The sequence below is a fragment of the Amia ocellicauda genome, chromosome 17 (assembly GCF_036373705.1).
Source record: "Amia ocellicauda isolate fAmiCal2 chromosome 17, fAmiCal2.hap1, whole genome shotgun sequence".
In the NCBI taxonomy this organism is placed as follows: Eukaryota; Metazoa; Chordata; class Actinopteri; order Amiiformes; family Amiidae; genus Amia; species Amia ocellicauda.
The window spans coordinates 29,373,679-29,388,052 of NC_089866.1; the positions used below are offsets into that span (position 1 = coordinate 29,373,679).

The 14,374-nt window shown below is 40.6% G+C and overlaps 1 protein-coding gene and 1 long non-coding RNA gene across 3 annotated transcripts; one reads left to right on the forward strand and one right to left on the reverse strand.

The window, feature by feature from the left end:
* Positions 1-397: 397 nt before the first annotated feature.
* On the forward strand, positions 398-4,849 carry drc10 (dynein regulatory complex subunit 10). Of its 2 annotated transcripts, none has more exons than XM_066689792.1 (4): positions 398-590; positions 1,043-1,728; positions 2,342-2,575; positions 3,028-4,849. In XM_066689792.1, the coding sequence occupies exons 2-4, from the start codon at positions 1,075-1,077 to the stop codon at positions 3,382-3,384; spliced, it is 1,245 nt and encodes a 414-aa protein (XP_066545889.1). In that variant the 5' UTR covers positions 398-590; positions 1,043-1,074; the 3' UTR covers positions 3,385-4,849. The 2 variants fall into 2 exon arrangements, with proteins under 2 accessions (XP_066545889.1, XP_066545888.1); XM_066689791.1 differs by having other exon boundaries at positions 399-590; positions 1,001-1,728.
* Positions 4,850-9,841: 4,992 nt separating this feature from the next.
* Positions 9,842-13,523, reverse strand: LOC136712855 (uncharacterized). The gene is made up of 3 exons (XR_010804891.1): positions 13,260-13,523; positions 12,818-13,085; positions 9,842-11,417 (listed from the first exon to the last, which is right to left on the reverse strand). It is a non-coding gene; the product is annotated as an uncharacterized LOC136712855 (long non-coding RNA).
* Positions 13,524-14,374: the final 851 nt, after the last annotated feature.

A 14,374-nucleotide genomic window follows, 5' to 3' on the forward strand; every position in this document is an offset into this window, starting at 1 on the left:
GGGGAGGATACATGTCAATCAAAACCAGAGGCGTTGTAAACCGCGCCCCTTACGCACCGTGCCGCTTACGCGACATGTGACGCGAATCCTACGCTTTTGACCGACAACTTCTTGGTCACCCAGTCTGAGAAAATATACGTTATTCGATATCGTTGTTAATATATCCATTAAAAATGACACTGGAAGCTTTAGAATTGGATATAATAAAGAATAAAAAAATACATAGAGAATAAATAAGTTACACAATGTTTAAAATACTTGTGTGTGTGAAAAAGAGCAGAAAGTCAGGCAAACTACACCTCCCACAATTCAGCCTGGGCCACCTGACTTGAGTGTCCTTTTAACATTTCAGTTTCCGTTCTGATTGGATGTGACAGTAAAGAGTTTGCGGTTTCTTAGCAACGCTCATAAACCTAAAACAAGTTATAGTTTGGTGCACAGGTAGATATACGTATATATATATTTTATTAGCTTTTAAAATAAAAACGAAATTTTTAATACACAAAAGGTCCGTAAATATATTATTACTTTCAGACGTATGCGCATGGTTGAATCCTATGTCTCAGTTTATCGTTCAATAAATCAGCGAGGTAAGTTTCTAGCTATATTTATCATAATGGAACATAATACTTAACCTAGAACACCATTGTTTTGAAATAATTCCTATATTCTTATTCCTATATTCTATAAGTCAAAGATTGTATGTATATATTTATTTTTAAGGTGCTATAGAATGCATGTGTATTTTCATTTTCATTATGATTATTAAAATTGTTACTATGTTTTTTGTGTTTCTATTTTGTCAGTGTTATTACTTTTTATGTAGTATAAAGGGGGGACCAAATAAAGCGCTGGTTTCCAGTGGAACAACCAGTGTTTCACATTCGTAGACCCATACTTGATATAAGCAATGCAATTCTTGTGACAACCAAAAAAAGGACACAAACTGATAACATTTCATTTCTGGTTAATATTGATTTATCTCACTGGCATCTCCCAGGTGGTTTGGGAATCACCATCCCCTTTGTGGTGTCTTCTGAAGGACGTGTACAAGCTGCCTGAGGGACACTGACCATGGCTACCCAGGTGGCTGTGCTGTCTATGGAGGAGCATGGCAGCCCCGGCCCACAGACCAGAACCAAGCCTATCAGGGACTCCCTGAGGATCCTGGACCCGGCCTGCAAGAAGCTGAGTTCCCTGGAGACGCAGCGCATTGCGGGGGTCCTGGAAGACTGCATCAGGAAAATGGAGGTTGTTGCCCTTCTGCCCTCGGTTCTGTCCAACCTGGACCGCCTTTCGGTGGGCCTGGGAACCGAGCTGGTGGGGGCTCTGCGGGAGCACTGGTGCCTCGGGGAGAGACTGACTGCTGTGCTGGAGAGGCGTGGAGAGGAGGGTGAGGAGAATTCCCAGCTTGCAAGCCTGGAACTGGCTCTGGGCAGCTCTTTCCGGAGCATTCTGAGGCTCCTGCGGGCCCACCCGTCCACCTACCAGACTCTGAAGGGGCAGATGGGCCCCAGCGATGGCGATCAGGGCCTGGCCCGCTGCGTGGCTCAGAGGCTGTCGGAACTGCAAGGGCTGCTCTTCGAAAAGCTGTTGACCAGTCCAGGAGAGGAGCAGGAGAGGAGGCGCTACATCCAGGAAGTGTCTCTCAGGCACCGCAACAACCTGGAAATCATATCTACACTGGAGAAGGAGCTGGCCGCTGCCATTCAGGACAGGGATACAGAGGTAGGAAAAGGGAAGTTTGTCTTCCATGACTCGTTCTTCTCTATTTTTTAATCAGAGAAATGAAAGTCCAAAGTTCTCCTGTCTAGTGCCCAGTAAGGGTAGAAGATTTAAGTCCAGCTTGTGCGCTTGCTTACCGTGACTACCTTCCGGGTGAGACACTTTTCAAAATCACTGTGTTTTATAAGCAGGTGTGAAAAGTAATAATTCATGAGCGGCTGTTTCATTGATCACCTGATTTCAATCTGGTGAGCAAAAGCCACCAACCTCTTAGCCCAAATCTGCTTGAGTTTGTTCCTTGGTCAGTTTTGGTAACAAGAACTTTGCTACTAATCTGTTAACAAATTAATCTTATTTTCATAAGATTATGCAGATTTTAAGAGAGAGTGTTTGAAGTCACTTAAGACCAGACGCTTTCTGTCTCTCTATTTCTGTCTGTCTCTCTCTCTCCTATTTTCTCAGTCTCCATCTGCCTTTCTCTGTCACTCCATGCCCCTTTGCCTTTCTGCCTGCTTCCCTCTGTCACTCCATGCCTCTCACAGTCTATCTCTGTCACTCAGAGACACCCTGTTCATCTCTGTGAGGTCCTGTCTCACTCTCTGCCGCCTGCTGTCAGATAAACAAGAAGAACGAGGTCATCCGCAAACTGAAGAGCTCCCTGCACCAGATGGAGAGGATCTCGGAGGACTTCCTGAAGCGCACGCGGCAGGAGGCAGAGAAGCAGTGCAAGTCGGACTGCAATGCCTCGGAGAGCCGCCGCGCCCGCATGCAGCAGGAGATGGTGCAGCTGCACAGCCAGCTCAATGCCCTGATCGCCGAGAACCGCACAATGGAGCTGGCACTCAGGAAGGTGGGAGGCCTGTCTATTTTAAATAATTGGGAGATTCAGATTAAAATAAACAAATTCGCAGTCTCTTAATGTAGGTGATGCTTCTTATTAGTTGAACATTTTCAGTGTCCTGATTTTTTTTGCTTTGTTCTGCAATTTGTTTGGAATGGCTCTTGCTTTTGAAACTGGTAGTTCCTTAGAGTTAGTGTGAATGGCAGAGAATGACTCTGACCCAACAGATCAGTATAAAATCATTTTACTAACATACTAATCCCTGCCATCAACTGCCATGCTGATCAACCCTGATTTAGGTATTTTGCAGATATAACAAATCTAGTTGGACACTGTGGAGTGATGAGAAAAGGCATTTATGTAGATTATACACTGTAGATAGCGCTAGAGATGAGATAGAAATAAAGAGTCATTCTCTAATTACATGTGAACTGTTCCTGTTGCCGCCTGTTTCTCTGCAGAGGAAGTACAAGGTAGAGACGGAGATTGAGAACTGGATTCAGAAGTATGACGCAGACATGGGAGAGAAGCAGGCGGAGCTGGAAGAGCTTGAGGCAGTGTTTGCCGAGGAGGCAGAGGAGCTTGGGGAGCTGGAGAGGCGATTTACTGTGCTGGAGCAGGAGCACAGTCAGATCGTGGAGGAGCGGCGCGTGGCCCGTGAGCGCAGGGAGGAGGAAGAGCGGCAGCTGGTCCTCATGACCCGTGCTGCTGTCCTCATCCAGGCCTTCTGGAAGGGCTACAAGGTGCGCAAGCTGATGAAGGGCAAGAAGAAAGGCAAGAAGGGCAAGAAAGGCAAAGGGAAAAAGGGCAAGAAATGAACTGCTCCTTCTACTTTCTCTAACCCACACCCTCTGCTGGAGAGAATACACTATAGTTGTTAGCCTGTGTGAGAGTGAGTTCAGTTATAGCCGTGGTCTTCCAATCTCGTTCTGGAGGGGCCCACAAGCAAGCCAGTTTTCTTGAGTTTGGTTTTATGTACGATTTGAACAAGGGAAGGGCTCCAGTAGGTTTGGTTAACAGAATGATGCATTCCATTTAAAAGAATGAAGAACTAAAGGGGGGGATGGATTTCTAAGACTTGAAGAGCACCTATTCAGAGTATCATAATGTAAGGGGGCAATGTGCTTCCCAAATGATAAGGCACTAACCAACCCAGAGCCAGGAGAGCCTCAATCAAGTTAATTTCATAGGCTGTCCCTAACTTACCAATTCCTTAATTAAGCAAGGTACTTATTCAGATAATGGATCTTGAGTATTTAAAGGGGAACTTGACCGAAATTCCTAATCAGATTGCATTAAAGTTTCCAAAGTGAGCAGGCCCTCATCATCAATTTTAAAGACTTGGAATCATTTTCATTTTTATCAGCCAAGATCAGTCCAGTTCTTTATAAATTATTGGAACTAACATCTGACTACCTTTTTAGTCCTTAAAGGGGAACTCCACCAAACTTCCATAGTTTCTTAAGTTATTCTATAAGTAGAATATATTCTGTGGAGTGAGCTTATCATGTCCAGCTCATTCTAGGTACCAGAATTCAGAGATCAGGAAATAGGCCATGATGTCACACAGGTGCTGGAGCTGCTTTGCTGGTAATCAGTAACCTGAGAAACTATGGATTTTTGGTGGAGTTCCCTTTTAAGGACTAAAAAGGTAGGCAGATGAGGACTCATGCATTAATCATTCATTTCTATGGAAAGGATACTCTTTAAACTGCAATCGGGTAATACAGTACATCTGTTGGAAGTAAGTCACTAGTCTGTCAGGGTGCTTAAATAATACTTGTTCCTATTCTGAGTCCTGGGACTTCAGGACTAACCACCAGAATGAACAATTCTCACAAGTCTTAACCTTGTTTAATTCAACTACTCTCAAAGTTATACACTCACCTAAAGGATTATTAGGAACACCATACTAATACTGTGTTTGACCCCCTTTCGCCTTCAGAACTTCCTTAATTCTACGTGGCATTGATTCAACAAGGTGCTGAAAGCATTCTTTAGAAATGTTGGCCCATATTGATAGGATAGCATCTTGCAGTTGATGGAGATTTGTGGGATGCACATCCAGGGCACGAAGCTCCCGTTCCACCACATCCCAAAGATTCTCTATTGGGTTGAGATCTGGTGACTGTGGGGGCCAGTTTAGTACAGTGAACTCATTGTCATGTTCAAGAAACCAATTTGAAATGATTCGACCTTTGTGACATGGTGCATTATCCTGCTGGAAGTAGCCATCAGAGGATGGGTACATGGTGGTCATAAAGGGATGGACATGGTCAGAAACAATGCTCAGGTAGGCCGTGGCATTTAAACGATGCCCAATTGGCACTAAGGGGCCTAAAGTGTGCCAAGAAAACATCCCCCACACCATTACACCACCACCACCAGCCTGCACAGTGGTAACAAGGCATGATGGATCCATGTTCTCATTCTGTTTACGCCAAATTCTGACTCTACCATCTGAATGTCTCAACAGAAATCGAGACTCATCAGACCAGGCAACATTTTTCCAGTCTTCAACTGTCCAATTTTGGTGAGCTTGTGCAAATTGTAGCCTCTTTTTCCTATTTGTAGTGGAGATGAGTGGTACCCGGTGGGGTCTTCTGCTGTTGTAGCCCATCCGCCTCAAGGTTGTACGTGTTGTGGCTTCACAAATGCTTTGCTGCATACCTCAGTTGTAACGAGTGGTTATTTCAGTCAAAGTTGCTCTTCTATCAGCTTGAATCAGTCGGCCCATTCTCCTCTGACCTCTAGCATCAACAAGGCATTTTCGCCCACAGGACTGCCGCATACTGAATGTTTTTCCCTTTTCACACCATTCTTTGTAAACCCTAGAAATGGTTGTGCGTGAAAATCCCAGTAACTGAGCAGATTGTGAAATACTCAGACCGGCTCGTCTGGCACCAACAACCATGCCACGCTCAAAATTGCTTAAATCACCTTTCTTTCCCATTCAGACATTCAGTTTGGAGTTCAGGAGATTGTCTTGACCAGGACTACACCCCTAAATGCATTGAAGCAACTGCCATGTGATTGATTGGTTAGATAATTGCATTAATGAGAAATTGAACAGGTGTTCCTAATAATCCTTTAGGTGAGTGTATTGTGAGTTTGGCTCAGTGAAATACGTATTTTGCAGGCTCAAAAAGTCAAATGACTGCTTGAGATATTCAGAAGGATACTGCATTTGATGTAGTCATCAGTTTGGAATACATGGGTGAGTGCAAGCAGGGCACAGTATCAATAAAGTATGAGAAATCAACCTTATCAGCACAATTGATTTCTACTCAGAGTGACTTGTAATGGAATCTCACATGGCTGCAGTCCTATTCAGCCTCTAGTAGTTTTTGCTCCCAGCCAAGGTTTGTAAATTAAGCTGCTCTAATTGTCATGCAAACCTAAATAATTCAAGCACCAGAATGTAGCTGAACTACAGGGCCCATAAAACCAGCAATATTGAAGTAAGTTAAGACATAATTAAATGAATGAGTCAATATCCTCAGATGAAATTGCATACTATATTGACCACAAATATTTGCCAGGCACTTTTTTTTTCTGATATGAAAAGTACATTTTAAGCAGCCCACCCCCGCCAAATCTTGAGCGGTGTGAAGCAAAAAGTGTTGCTGTTCTTGTCTAATTTCCAATCTGTTCTTTTAGATACATCTTTTTTTTATGAAATCTTAAATGCAAACAGGTAATTGTGGGTGGACTGATCAAAGTCTCAATGCTGCTGTAAACATTATGAAGATCAGAAATATAAGAGTGGAGAATGAAAATAAAAACCAGTAATTATTCCCCAGCAGTTGAATGTTACAATTTCCCCAGATCATCCAATATCTACATTTACAGTGGGAGTACCAGATACATGACTAATAACATCTTCAGGGCTCATGAATGGATTAAAAAGCACAAATGATCTGACTTGGGATTGTGTTTCCCTGTGCAATTCTGTCTCACTTTTTTGTCTTTCAAACATCGTAAGCCCAATAACTCTTAGGTTTCCCCAACATACAGTACTGTGCAAAAGTTTTAGGCAGGTGTGAAAAAATGCCGTAAAATAAGAATGCTTTCAAAGATAGACATGTTAATAAATTATATATATATAATTTATCAATTAACTTAATGCAAAGTGAGTGAACAGAAGAAAAATCTAAATCAAATCCATATTTGGTGTGACCACCCTTTACACAAAGAACGGGCAACATTGAGGACCGTAGATGCAGTGGTCCACCAAGGAAACTTACTGCAGCAGATGAAAGACACATCATGCTTACTTCCCTTCGCAATCGGAAGATGTCCAGCAGTGCCATCAGCTCAGAATTGGCAGAAAACAGTGGGATCCTGGTACACCCATCTACTGTCCGGAGAAGTCTGGTCAGAAGTGGCCTTCATGGAAGACTTGCAGCCAAAAAGCCATACCTCCGACGTGGCAAAAAGTGACTAAACTATGCACAAAAACAAAGGAACTGGGCTGCAGAAAAATGGCAGCAGGTGCTCTGGGCTGATGAGTCAAAATTTGAAATATTTGGCTGTAGCAGAAGGCAGTTTGTTCACTGAAGGGCTGGAGAGCGGTACACGAATGAGTGTCTGCAGGCAACAATGAAGCATGGTGGAGGTTCCTTGCAAGTTTGGTGCTGCACTTCTGCAAATGGAGTTGGGGATTTGGTCAGAATTAATGGGTCTCCTCAATGCTTAGAAGTACAGGCAGAATTGATTGGCCCCACATTTATTCTGCAGCATGACAACGACCCCAAACATACAGCGAAAGTCATTAAGAACTATCTTCAGCGTAAAGAAGAACAAGGAGTCGGAAGTGATAGTATGGTCCCCACAGAGCCCTAATCTCAACATTGAGTCTGTCTGGGATTACATGAAGAGAGAGAAGCAACTGAGGCTGCCTAAATCCACAGAAGAACTGTGGTTAAATCTCCAAGATGTTTGGGCCAATCTACCTGCCAAGTTCCTTCACAAACTGTGTGCAAGTGTACCTAGAAGAATTGATGCTGTTTTTAAGGAAACATGTGGTCACACCAAATATTGATTTGATGTAGATTTTTCTTCTGTTCACTCACTTTGCATTTAGTTAACTGATATATATATATATATATATATATATATATATATATATATATATATATATATATATATATATATATAATCTATTAACATGTATATTTCTGAAAGCATTCTCACTTCACAGCATTGTTTCACACCTGCCTAAAACTTTTGCACAGTACTGTATGCATTCAATTATATATAGATTTATATAATGATGCTGACTGTGGTTTCTTCATGAAAATGCAAGCTGGAGATCTAGGATTTGTGTGAGTCTGCATTGTGGGATCTTTCTGATATTTTGTCATTTCCTGAAAAATCGATTTCTATCGGGAGGTGGGGGAAGAAATGTAAGGTTACACCGTGTTGTGAAGCTCATTGTTGAAGCGGTGCAAAATGAAGTGGAAAGATCTTAATTTGTGCCACAAGGAATCTTTAATCAGTGTCATCAGACATAAGGTGTCTTCCCACTACATTATCTAATCCAGTGATTCCTAACCTGTGGGCCGTGGCCCACTAGTGGGCCGTAGAGGTACTGCAGGTGGGCCACAAACATTTTTAAATGCATTTAAAATAGGAATACATTTTTTGTTAAAAAAATAAATAAATTAATAATTAGGCCTGTCTTGGAAGGATCGAAGGTTCGTTCGGTCTCCAGAGCTTCTTAGGTTTTTAAGGTTTGTCACGTGACAATCACATCTTCTTTTTTTTTTCTATTGTTGATAGAAATTGGTTGTATTCAAAACCGCATACTACCCATACTACACGTACTACATACCAACATTTCAACATTACTGAAATGCTGGTATATAGTACGTATAGTATGCGGTTTCAAACACAGCCATTGACTTCAGATGTCACTCGTAGTCTATCTACATTAAAACATTTGATTTGTATAATGCCCATTACTTAAATAAAAATTGTGGAATATAACAAAGTTAAAAACCGTTGTGTCAGCAGGTATTGGACCAGATTAAATTTAAACAATGTATTTTGAAAATATTCTGCATTATTGTTTCTTTATCTGCCATCGTGCAAAGTGTTGTGCAATATAATGCAAACGTAAAACTAAACAAATGTCTCGAAAAACATCTGCTGTTTGGGATTTTTTGCTAAATGCACAGAAGACACCCAAAAAGTTGAATGTAAGCTGTACAACTGAAAAGTGGTATATCACGGAGGAACTACCAATCTCCGGGATCATTTAATCAGTGTAAATTTAAATTAGTATGCATAATTTATTAGGATTAATGAGTCAATTGCAACGAACTAGCGCACTAACAGCGCACTAACTGGAGATGATCCTGTGGTTAGTAAGCAGCTCTGTAATAAGTTCATTGCAATTTACCCATTATTATTATTATTATTATTATTATTATTATTATTATTATTATTATTATTATTATTATATACTGAAAAAATATATAATTTTGACACAAACTGTAGAAGGGAGTATTTTTCTTTAGTTAACCCAACTATTAAGGTTACTGTGTTCCAGTGTCTTTCGTATTTACTACTTTCAGTATAGTTGTCTTTTTTTAATGTTATTGAACACCGGGGTTTATTCATCAAGGGTTTTACACCGTTTTAATACCAATTAGTTATTTCCGACACTATTTTCTCTATTGAATAAAATACAAATTAAAGATAACATGCAAACGTCACCACACATACAGTTTATTAAGAATAAAGTGCTTACGTCACTTACTAGCTAATGTGACCTCATTGACAAATTATGCAAATGTATTTAAAAATTAGTTTTTGAATGGATTTTGTGGGTAGTGGGCCTCAAAGATTTATGATGTTGATCAAGTGGGTTTTGGAATGGAAAAGGTTGGAAAGCCCTGATCTAATCCCATGTTGAGTGGAGTTCAGCCCTGCTTGTGTTCACATTTGCACTGCACTACAATGCAGGGGTATGATTTACATTAACGATATGCGCTTTGTCCCAGGTTGGAAATATCAATCCTAGCAGGGGTGAGTTCAACCCAGGTTCAGATTTTTGCCCTGAGTTGAACTGTCTAGTGTGAAAGCAGCTTCAGTGTGTTATGGAACAGGTATACATGTAAATAAAAATGTAAGCAGAAACTGGAGCACAATCAAAATAAAGTGCAACCGGGGAGAAATAAAATGGGGCCAATTTAGATTATATAAATGACTCCCTTTTATAGAAATCAGGACAGATTTCCTAATTAACCAAGAACACTACCGTTTTGTTCTCTCTCAAAGGAATGAGCTTTATTAATGCAATGATTCCAAATCACAGCAGCAATCTTTGTATCACTATGTCACTCCCTCCAGCAACCAGTTCAACATAAAAAATACAGTAGTTATTTTCCTTCATTTTGTGAAATTAGTCAGTAATATAATACATTTGAAGCCATTTGATGAATTTGCAAAAACAAAAAAACATTTAACTTGTATGTATGTTTGTTCCCTTATTTCTAACCTATTTTTTTCCACTGACATTATGTACATCATGGTCCTATTAAATCAGTGGACAAGTACCTTCAACCTGTCAATATAATATGTTCTTATATTGTTCTATCTTGATCAATATCACACAGCAGACTCTATAAGGAAGCACATAAATAGGTAGCCCACGTTGTCATGAGAAAATATTGAGCAGACTTAAGATTTGATAAAGTACCATGAAGTGTTTTTTTTTAAGGGGGCTTTTCAAAGAAGCAAGCAATTGATTTGGGGAACATACTACATGACTATTAGAAAAAGTGCTTGGTTGCCACCTACTGGCACAGGTCTGGATTTCTTTCCTCATAGTTCGTTTGTCATAATTGACTTTAACAGAGTTACTCAGAGTTGCTCCTCTAGTCAAAGAGTCAGTAAAACCAACATTTACATTGAAAATTAATAACATCGCAACAGAGATAAGAGAAGATCTAATGTAAAACACTCATCGCCCTCTTATTTATAATCTTCCTAACAATGTGGTTTTGTTTCCCCAAATTGTGTTACCCCTTTTAAAAACAGTTGTATTTATCACATCTGATACCAAGCACCACAAGAGCTTCTTTTCCAAGCTTATATAACCCGTTCTGAACAAGACAATACCAAACTATGCCAGTGAGGGTTTCACATACTGACTTTACAGACTCTTGTCCTGCAATTGATTAAGTAAGACCCATCTTTTTCTCTTGAAAGGCAAACTGTGATTGATTGGGGGGCAGGGACACATTAAGCTTGGCTGAAATTTTAGCATACCCCAATGGAAATGTGGAAGGTAGACATTGCTCGTCTCCACTTCCATATGCCAGAGAATGTTGCAAACACAACACCCCTGGCCACACACTGAAAGTCTTAAACCTCATTTGATGTTGGGACAAATCAATACTTCCAGTGAGGTCTGGTCTTAATAGAGTCGGTGGTCAGGGGCCTCCTATTGGGTGGGCTCAGGCATTTTCGTTGTACGACCCCCAGCCTACTGAATGCTGATGCAGGCCTCCCTTTCAGGCTCTCCCCCTGCTCCTTCTCCTCCTCCTCCTCCTCCTCCTCGCTCACCCTCCTCTTCCAGAAGTCTGTCTTTCCCTGATAGGATAGGAACTCTGCACTGCCTGACTTGGTTTCCGGGGCGACTGATTTCACCGGCGGATGACTGGCAGAAGCTGCAGGAGGAGCATGTGTAGAAGAGGGGGCGATTGTGGGGGGACTCCAGAGCAGGGGCCGGACCTTGGTACGCTCTTCCTTCCACACCCAGGGGGCATCCCAGCCTGGCATCTGGGCCGGGGGGCCGAAGAGAGACTCATCACAGTAAGAGGGTGTGTGGCTCTTCAACCTGGAATAAAGGACACTGTATGAGGTCATGTGTTAATAGCAAGGTCTCCAAACCTGGTCCTGGAAAATCCTAATCCAGTTATTAAATAATTAAATCTAAAACTCTGATTGGAGATCCCTGGCTTAAGGTTACAATTTCAAATGACCTCTATTTACTCCCCAGATATTGCACCCTTTGAGACTCAGACAAACCTGACTGCTGAAAACTAGAACTAAAACTAGAGCGAAGATAGCCAGCTCCCCCTAAATACCAGGGGAGTCACATGAATTGGTGTGATATGGTGAAATTTAGTAATACGACAAATAGTGGACAAATAGTAATACGATAGTAGTCTATTCAATCGAAAGGTCTCCGGAGATGGCCAGTCGGGAAGACTAGTCAAAAGGTTTTCCAAAAAACCTACTTTCATGTAGATTACTCCCTCGGTTGTTGAGCAACTACATTGACATCAGTGCAGTAACTAAGGTACCCCAAATTTAATCACAGACTCCTTTGTCTTTTGTACTGTATATGGCCTTGGATGAAACTGATTTTTCTAAACACAAACACTGTACTGAACCTGGCCTGCCCAGAGCAATACACAAAGCTGAGATTCAATCATAGGTTACAATCTTGCTGCAACAGGATTAGAAAGAGTATATAGCCTGGCATCTGGCATCTAGACAGGGCACTGCCGCACATCAGTTGCAGAAGGATTCCTTTGACCACAGTTACACCAGTTGGACTACCAGCAACTGACTGCAAGTAACAAGTTTGATTTATAGCGCTCATCATGGTGATGTTTTTACCAGATGGCCCAAATGGAAATACTGACAGAGGATGTCTATGGCTGTATTGACACTCAGCAGACTCAATTCCAGTATAAAGTGACACATATGATAATTGCCATATCTGTGTTTCTTTGAAGAAATATTCAACAACTAATTAACTAATTCCAAACTGAACTGGAATTATTATTCAGTTTTCACACCAGTTAAAGTCTATGCTGGATTACTGGAATGTAACTTTTGAGGACTTGTGTTACTATTATTGCTATTATTATTATTATTTATTTATTAGCATATCTGGTTTATTTCAAAGCACAAATGAGCTACCAGTCTTGCTCTATCCAGGGGCACTGTTTCTTGGTAGTTAAAAAATAATAAAGTGTTATGAATAACTCTAGGCCTAGTCAATCCTGGTCTTGCAGAGTCACAGTGTCTTCAACAATTGTTTTATCCACACCCTGGACTATTTCATTCATTCAGGTACTGGGCTTAATTAGTCACATGTTTCTGTGATTGATGGTTTACCGAGACCTATGAAACCTGCAGGATTGTGGCTCTCCAGAAACAGGGGTGGATGCTGCTGATATAGTCTTTTTTAAATTAGAAACATTTGTCACATACACATGCACACACCTGTACTGATTCTTCTTCCCAAAGCTTCTTCTATGGATTATGGGTGTTGTTGTTTTCTTATTGTCCAGCATGGTGGGGCTACTAGAAACAGACCCCCAAAGAGGTGAGGGAGTCACCCACCCCTTCTTCACCAGCCTGCCCGAGTCCCCATGCCCCCTGCACCCACCCCTAGCCTGGCGGGGCACCGTGAAAGCTGGGACCCCAGTCACTGCCAGCTCCACTGCCATCTGGGAGACTGGAGTCTAATGTCAAACTCACTGATCAGACCCTGGAACACAAGAGAAAAGGCTGGAGATCAAATTTTGACATAACAAACAGCACATTGATATTGATGATGATGATGATTATGGATTATGTTTATAAATAAAATACATGTTTTATTCAAGATAATTCTAAACAATCTGAATATTTATTATTAATTTATTCGTTGATTGCTACACACCTGTAGCTGTCAAGCAGTTTAATATTGTTCATTTTCTCTCCCGCTCTCTGAAGAATGTTGGGTGTAGAACTGTGATTTTCAGCCATACAGCGGATCCATGGTGTGCACGGTATTGACTGATTCATACATAGACTTGCGGACAGCAGAAACTAAATTACATAAAACCAGACGTGATGAAGATAAAGGATAAGATGGTCCCCTTACCTACGCAGCCATACCCCCCAATCTAGTACTTTCCTGTTCCGCTCTCGGCCGCATCGTGTGGGAAGTGTTTGGCACTGCCCGTCACTTAGCAATAAATAAAGGCGCGTTTCGTATAATGTGGTATAGACACGCAATTTAATTTTATTGGCGAGTTTGTAAGCATGTTGGCGCAAACGGGCTTCATTTTGACTGTGACAGTATTCTAGTGTAATGGTCAGGCGTTACGTTACAAACTGGTCATAACTTGTGAATTTAAACAAAATACTGCGATATAATATAGGTAGGCCTATAATTACTAAATAAATATCGACACTAAAAGTGAAACGTGCGCTTATAATTGGGTAGTCTTTATTCATTAGTATAATACTAACAATAATAATTATTATTATTAAAAAAAAAAAAAAAAAAAATAATAATAATAATAATAATAATAATAAAAATACTCCTCTTTACTTGATAATACGGTAAGCAGTCCAGGGTGGGAACGATAACAAAACATTTCTTCACACTGCATTTCAAGTTTCCGATAGTGGATAGAGGCGATTCTGTTTCTTGAAAAAAGCTAATTGGTTGTGTACATGTGTATGACTCCAACGTTTAAAATATGTTTTACATGTAAATATTATTATTATTAATAATAATTATTAAAGAAAACAAGTTACTTAACATTGATTACCCCTCTATTCTACAGTTCATACCTAATGGTATAACCTGTATGGATTGTACCATATTGTTAAAAAGGGGATTTACACACATTACTTTTTGTTAACTAACGTACTTAATGAATGAAGACAGTTATTGTTGAATACATATATATATAGCTGTATATAGTATTGTTTGTTATTAAAACCTCGTTGCATTTTTTCGTAATGCATTTACTCTTTCCAAGTCAGAATGTAAATACGAACCCC